The 7,197-nt window shown below is 50.6% G+C and overlaps 1 protein-coding gene across 1 annotated transcript; it reads right to left on the bottom strand.

The window, feature by feature from the left end:
• Positions 1 to 377: 377 nt before the first annotated feature.
• Positions 378 to 5,747, bottom strand: WNT8B (Wnt family member 8B). The gene is made up of 6 exons (XM_042818231.1): positions 5,716 to 5,747; positions 4,726 to 4,759; positions 3,700 to 3,838; positions 3,069 to 3,194; positions 1,364 to 1,506; positions 378 to 935 (listed from the first exon to the last, which is right to left on the bottom strand). The coding sequence occupies exons 1-6, from the start codon at positions 5,745 to 5,747 to the stop codon at positions 378 to 380; spliced, it is 1,032 nt and encodes a 343-aa protein (XP_042674165.1).
• Between the last annotated feature and the right edge of the window lie 1,450 nt (positions 5,748 to 7,197).

Raw genomic sequence — 7,197 nt, 5'->3', positions numbered from 1 at the left:
TACTAGTCTGGGGAGCAGGCAAGCTGAAAAGAGCAGAAGCTACAGAGGGCAGCTGGTTTTTCAGCTGTAAAACTATAGTCACTGGATAGATAGAGTGACCCTGTGCTGAAGGGACCAAATCTCACCTGGTTATGTTAACACTTAAGTGCCTTCCCAGAAGTCCTCAGCCACTGCATTACCAGGAAATGTACTGCATGGCTGAGGGATTGCAGAAGCTCTTCTGCCTTGTCTGAGCCACACAGTGAGGTGATGTTGGATGAAGGGGCCTTGCTTGGAAATGAGATAAAACTAACCCAGAAGGAAATGGTGCCAAGGGAAGTAGGAAGGGAAGAAGAAGAGAGGAGGGGCAGACAGGACCATGGGGGAGCAAGGGGCAGTTAGAGCTTCCTTTTGAGCTTGCGGCTGGCCCCGCCACCCCCGCTCCGCTCCCGCTTCTCTTTGCGGACACAGAAGTACTTGGTGACCCGTTTGCGGCACTGCTCACAGCGCACAGCACAGCACCAGTGGAACTTGCAGTTGCAGCTGGACACCATCTCAGCCCGTCTCTCCTCCACTGCCAGCCCACAGTCCCCACACAGCCGCCGGCAGCTTCGCTTTTCCCACTTGCTGAGTGCCTTGCCTCTCTTCAGACACTCCCGGCCCTCCGTGCCCAGCAGCCCCAGCGTCTTGTTCTCCAGGCAGTAGTCAGGAGAGTCTTCTAAATGGACCAGCTCCTTCTTGGAGATCGAGCTGAAGGTCTCAGCAATGGCTCCCCGGCTGGCAGCGCTGTTCCCCACCCCCTGCAGCAAGTCCACCTTCAAGGCCTTGTGGTACCTCTCCTTGAGGTAAGTGCCAACCTCGCGGAACTCGGGCAGCTGCAGCCAGCAGGTCTGTGTGGTACAACTTCCTGACACACCGTGGCATTTGCAAGTCCGCTTCATGGTTCCTTTGACAGCCTGGGAGATGAGGAAAGAGAGGGGATGTAGGAAGAAGCCCAGAGGGGTCACTAGTGTCATTTCTGTGGTGCAGCTTATGGATAAGTCTGGCTCATAATTGTGGAGGGGTCTGCTGTGGCCCCTTCTTGTACAATAGACCTGCCCGGGGAGGGTTGGTTGAAGGTCTACATTGGTTTCTCCAAGGTATTCTACTTCTTGAAGAGGGAGAAGGAGGGCAGCAGGAAGGAGTTAGCAGGGTAAGCATGGAAGGTTTGCTACATTAGGACAAATGCTATCGGTATTGCTACCTTGCTCCCCCTCTCCTCAGCAAAATAATTGCTTCTATTCTGCACATGCTCTCAGCCAGGACATATAGTGAGACTCCATAGTGAATGGCCAGAACACATCAGATACGTGCCTCCAGGCCTGGAAGGAGGAAGGGGGCTTACCTTTCTTCCTGCCTCATTGTTGTGCAGGTTCATAGCAGCTCTGGCATCTTGTCCAGTTTCCAGGGCATCCACAAACTGCTTGGAGATGGCTTCCCCAAAGCCCACATTATCGCTGCAGCCTCCCCACAGCCAGCCTTGCCCACCTAGGAAAGGAGGTAAGAGGTGTGCTGCCAGGGAACCAGCTCCTCTTTGTGCTGTGCCCCCCAGGGAAGGAAAGGGTGATTGCCAGCAGTGATGGAAGGAATGAAGGCTGGGGGATGAAGCCAGCCCTTTGCTTAGTGGTGCCTGAATCCTAGCAGGATTCAGAATTCATTTGATAGCACTCCTACAGAGATGAAACTTTAGATCTTTAATCACCTTCCCTCCAACCATGACTTTAACTGGATCAGTCTGAGTTGCAGGGATAACTTGCCTGTTCATAACAGATTCCTGAGATGGATTAACCAACTCGTGTGCATAGAATCAGAGAAGAATCCTTAGAGCTGGAAGGGACGCCCTGTGTGCACATCCTGGTTAGTAAGAACAGAGTCCCCTCCACCAGAAAAATTGCCCAGCCCTGGTACACCTATATGAAGGAAGCCCTCTTTTTGATGTACACAAAATCCCAGGCTGATGTTGGGCATCTCAGAAGGCTATGATATTCCAGTTATCATAAAGGAACAAGGGAGTCAGCGCAGATTGGGAAACTATACAGGAAATTGTGGAAAGTACTTTTTCTAGCCTAGTGTGGGCTTGATAATTTAGCACAGCTGCCTGGAAACACATCATGCAGTTTCTTCTTTTTTTTCCTAGAGAAAAATACCGAATGCTCTGGGAAGAATTGAAATCTGAAATATTCTGACCCTTGTGTGCCTTGGTGGTGCATCATGGGCATTGGGTTTAATTGGTCTTGTACCTTTTGTCCCTGCAAGGCCATGCCATTGCCTTGGTGCTTTCTTGCAGGGAAAGGCAGCAGTGCACCTGATGGGAAGGTGGGTGATTGCAGTGGACATCAAAGGGAGAATAGAAACATGTATCCAATGCAGCTACAGCAGCTTAGAGTCAGCGCAGTGATATTTGGAATTGAACCATGATGTTTTGGACATACACGAGTTTACTTTGCCCGTCAAGGCTTTAAGTTCACACTAGAAAATTTTCATGAAAAACAAATATGTTTTGAGGAAAGAAACTGTGGCATGACTAGCTCAAATAAAATTTGGTGTGTCATTGCCCTAAAGTCTTGGTCTGAGAGATGGTCTGTCCCAGGCCTCAGATACCTACAAAGCAGTGGCTGTTGTAAAAACTGTTAGCCAATAAGCAAATTACACAATACTGGGCGCTCCAGCGGAATTTGTGACAAATTGACACCTACCGCCTGCCAAGTACGGCTGAGCAAGGAGAGGCTTTTAAAAGGTTTTGATCACTTGAAATTTGAATTTTTCCTTCCAAAACACCCAAACTTCACTATTGCATGAGATCTGAGGGGAGAGCCAAAGTGGTGAGGCCCTGGAATTCCCCACCAAGGCTGTCCAGTGGCTGCGGGGGTGGGGTGAGATGAATGCTGGGCACTGCCACAGCAGTTCTCACCCAACACACTGATGAATACTCAAAGGGTCTATAGATGCCATCCTGCTTTTCCCAACAGTAATGCTGATGGAATAATGGAGGAGAGCTTCCTTCAGCAGCCCAGGGTTTGATAGTGGGACAACCGCTTGTCTCTCCTTACCAAGCTGCCCATTGCGGGAGTCATCACAGCCACAGTTGTCAAAATCCCCCAGGCTGCAGTTCCGGGTCAGTGTGTACATGACACCTGCAGAGCTGATGGCATGGACAAAGGCAGTTTCTCGGTTAGCTGTCAAGCAGAAACACAAGGAGGGCAAACATGTTAAAGATTTCGTGGCAAGACTGGTGTTAAGAACGGCTCCTACCATGCATGAGACTGAGTCAGATGATGTTTGCAATGAGCAGGGTTGTGTTGGATGGAAAAAAGGTCCTACAGGTCAGATGAGCTTAGTTTTGGCTTGAACCAGATTTGATGCAGACTAACCAGTGCCATTTCTAAGGGTGAGGAAGAGTTTTGCACCCAGCTATCATGCTCACCGGTGGTTATACAGCACAGATGCCCAAATATCCCCATATCTCACTGATACATCCCAGAGAGGAAGAAGCCCTCTGCAAGGGTCAGATGTCTTCCCCACATCCTCCTCGAGCCTTGCCTTCTGCCAAACCACAGCCCAGCCTGCCCCAGAAGAGGAACAGCCCAGGTGGAAAGGAGGCACTTGGGAAGAGAGGAAGAGCTGCTGGGCTCTAACCTGCAGCAAGTGGGTCCCGGTAGTGGTATCCAGTGCTTTCCTTACCGCTGCGCAGCCCGCCATGGCTGGAGAGTTGCAATGCCCGCTCAGGGCAGTTCCAGCGATCCCAGGCAAACTGGAACTTGCACTCCTCAATGCCACTCTGTGCCCCAGCAGCCACACTGCTGGAGTAGATGAGATAGGCCTAGGAGAAAGCAAAGCAGTGAATCAAGATGGGGACAGCATCAGCCTGGTACTGAGGGTCCAGCTGTGCTGAGAAGTGTGGCCCCAGTCTTGCCATGAGGCTGGCAGTCAGCTGCAAAAGGACTCGAGTACCATCTGTAGAGACAAGATGTGCACAGCTGAGGGGGCTGCCTGAGCTTAGCTCTGTGAGGTCTACTGGTTGCCAACAGCAGCAAGAAGTGTGTTCTCTGCAGTGCTGCCTCAGAGGCTGAGCCTCCCGGAGGGAGAAGGCAAAATGGAGCTGTGGGATGCTAGCTATGTGAGGAGCTATGTGTAGCCAGCCCTGTGCAGTTAGGGACCTCCTTGTCTCTTCAGTGTAAGAGGATTTGTTTTTTGAAGGTGCTTTTTCAAGACAAACAAAAATATGAGGTGAATTTTGTAGCTGGTCTTACTTAGGAAATAAAGGCTCTGAAAAAGGGGTGCAAGGAGGAGAGGAATCAAAACCACTGAATGAAGATCTGGCAGTTCTAGCTGTGCTCCTTGGGGAAGTGTGTTCTGCAGGGCCTGCAGCAAATGCTCCTCCAGCTGGATGAACGTAGGTCCTAATGCTGAGCTAGTCAGCAGGAAGCAATGGATGACAGGTGAGATTGGCAGTTGGGGTCAATAAACACATTTCCACAATCTGACCCAATCAGCTTAGAAGGGTCCCAGGCCCCTTTGCTGAGGGCTGCTGCAGCCTGCAGAGCTCTCAGGAGGACATCCCTGGCCCTGCCCTGCCTTGTTGCTGCGTGCGTGGTGTTGAGGGCAGTTCTGGCCAAAGCTGGTTGGAGAGGAGTGAGAAGGAGGAGCCCCTCTTCCCCCCTTGGGTTTAGTGGGATCAGGGACAGAGATCAAAGAGATTTCTCTTACCTTGGGGCCCGTCATCAGGAAATTATTCACTGACCTGGAAGACAGAGACAGTGTCAGCAGGGGGGGGGTGATGATGGAGGGGCCTGGGGAATGCCTGGCATCCCAGGGCTCTCCTATCACCCTGCCTGACTCCTGGCTGCAGGCACCTCTGCTCCCTCAGCACCTTCCCCTGCCCATACCTACTGGGGTCCTGTCTGCCTGCCCTGCCTCCTTGGCCCCCTGTTACCCATGGCTGTGCTCTCCATTTTTTCCACAGCTGTTCCTAGCACCCCTTCTTCCCTCCCATTTCCCTCACTCACTGCTCCTTCCTTTTGCTCTTCTCATAGCTGCTAGTTACACCAATTCCCCCATCTTCTCTGCTCCCCCAGATTTGCTTTTCACTAAAACCATCTGCCGCTCAGCTAACTCAGGGTAGTGTTGCCCCTAGCCCCAAGAGATGGGCCATGTCCCTTAGAGAGGAGAATATCACACCACAGCTTGATCATGGTGCATGTTTCAGTGACATCCCCCTGCCTTGTGGTTCCTTGTTTTCCTGTAATGCCAGATTTGGCTGACCACACTCTCTTCTTGCTGTGCCAAAGTGAAATTTTCTGATGTTTTCCAAGTGAAATATGAAAAAGTTAGATGAAATGTTTCCCAAGGTGCCTGTTTGCATTCTTGCAAAATACTTAATATCCTTATTATTAAAAGAAATTTTTTCTACTGAGAACGTGTTAGGCCTGTTTTAGTACCCAGAGCCTTCAGCTCAGCAAGTTTCATGATTTCCCCTATTCTGTAGATCAGCAACTTCTATTTCTTGTACAGAAGAGGAAAAACTTCAAAATGCGGGCCATCTTTCTAAATATACTTGAAAGCAAATGAAAGGAACTCTCAGTTATTTTTGAATCATGAGATTTTTGCTTGTTGTGGCATGACAACATCTTTAACTCATTCCTCACACTTGGCAATGGGAGGGGAGGAAAAAGCAAATCTCTTCTCATTGCTCCCCACCTGGGAGCTTGATGACCAGAAGGCCCTGCCATGCCTACTGAGATCTGCCATCTGTGGATGATTGAGCTCAGCTTCTGCCTTCGTTTGGGCAGTGGCTGCCAGCTGGGATGGGCAGTGGCCTGACAGTCAGTTGTCCTCACCTGGAAACTAGGGCTGTCCTGTGCATTCTACTTGGGAGGTACCAGGCCAATTGCACATCAGAACAGGCTGTTTTTGAAAGATGGGTTTCAAAGAGTATTCTGAAATCTGTGCTGAATGGTGTTCAGTCTGTGCTGTGTTCTGTGGTACCTACAGCCTGAGAGCCTGCAGCTGGTAGCTTCTCTATCTTTGCTGCCTGGCCATGGGCTTGTCCAGCCACGCCTGGTCACAGGCCAGCATCCAGTGAGTATTTCTCAACTGGAAAAAATCCCCATGAGCCTTTCCCATTGCTATAGACTTGAGCTCTTTCCCCTGCAACATCGCAACCATATGCAGGATTGAGCTGCAAATTAGGATCACTGAGATCATCTGAGTTTCTTTTTGTAGCCAAAAAGGCTTATTTCAGTGCAAGTGATCATCAGTTTCAGGACTGCGAGTGGTGCTGTGATTACCACTCGGGATCTAGAGGATGAATTCAGGTTAGCTGTGCCTGGCAGAAAGGACAGAGCACAAATCCCCATAGTCCCTAGCCAAAAATGAAGCAAGAGAAGGGAGGTTTATCCTACAGTCAGCTCATTTCAAATCTCCAGATTTGCAAAATAACCATCATGACTGTTTCTGGTGACCCTGGGGAGTGCCTGTCCCATGGGCACCTGGCAACTCTGGGGAGGTGGCTGAGTGCTGTATCCCCAGGGAGGACACTGAGAGTACATGGGCTGACTGAGACCTTGCAATGAGTAATAGGGCAAAAGTTAGGGCATTTACTTACAGAAATGAGGCTCTGCAGCTTCTGTTTAACGTGATGTTCTGGTCACTTTGCTGGTCATATCCCAGCAGGGGATGCCCTTGCTTCTCAGCCAACCCTGGCCCAGCCTTGGTGTTTGGGCACACCAGGGCTGGCTCCAGCATCCCAGCACTGCAGACCACAGCAGGCATTACTGTCCCATGCCAGGGATCACAGCAGAGCTGTGCCACAGTCCCCTCAGTTAGAACAGCCCTAACGGGGATCTCAGAGGTACACCACAAAAAGGAGGGCTGGCTATTCCAGCTTGTTCAAAACCAAAAGGAACCTGACCATTGCTATTGCTCATAACTGAGCAGGAGTTCAGAGAACTGGCTTGCAAAGTTGTTCTTTGGTAAGTCCACCAAGTATCTACTAATACAGTTTATGGGGGGAAAGGCTCCCCTGGGCCTCAGTGGGAGGGAGGAAGCCACGTCCAGGGCACAGTGTGAGAGCAGCACACCCTTCCCCTTTGTTTTGGGCCCAGCTGTCCTTCAGCCCCACTGGGTGCTTTCACATGGAGCTGGTGGCTGTTTTGCAGAGAAATTTTCCTCTGGGAGCCA

The sequence above is a fragment of the Centrocercus urophasianus genome, unplaced genomic scaffold, assembly GCF_019232065.1.
Source record: "Centrocercus urophasianus isolate 14NV4802_14NV808 unplaced genomic scaffold, USGS_Curo_1.0 seq_17, whole genome shotgun sequence".
Taxonomy (NCBI): domain Eukaryota; kingdom Metazoa; phylum Chordata; class Aves; order Galliformes; family Phasianidae; genus Centrocercus; species Centrocercus urophasianus.
This window is presented reverse-complemented; position numbering and strand designations above follow the sequence as displayed.

Bases quoted from the DNA above. Each gene is read 5' to 3' on its own strand.
- WNT8B (XM_042818231.1), bottom strand. From the start codon at position 5,747: ATGGCAGGGCCTTCTGGTCATCAAGCTCCCAG. The intron at 1,507-3,068 runs GTAAGGAGAGAC...CTCCTTTCCTAG, and splicing joins CTCCCGCAATGGGCAGCTTG to GTGGGCAAGGCTGGCTGTGG. The intron at 936-1,363 runs GTAAGCCCCCTT...CTCATCTCCCAG, and splicing joins ACAATGAGGCAGGAAGAAAG to GCTGTCAAAGGAACCATGAA.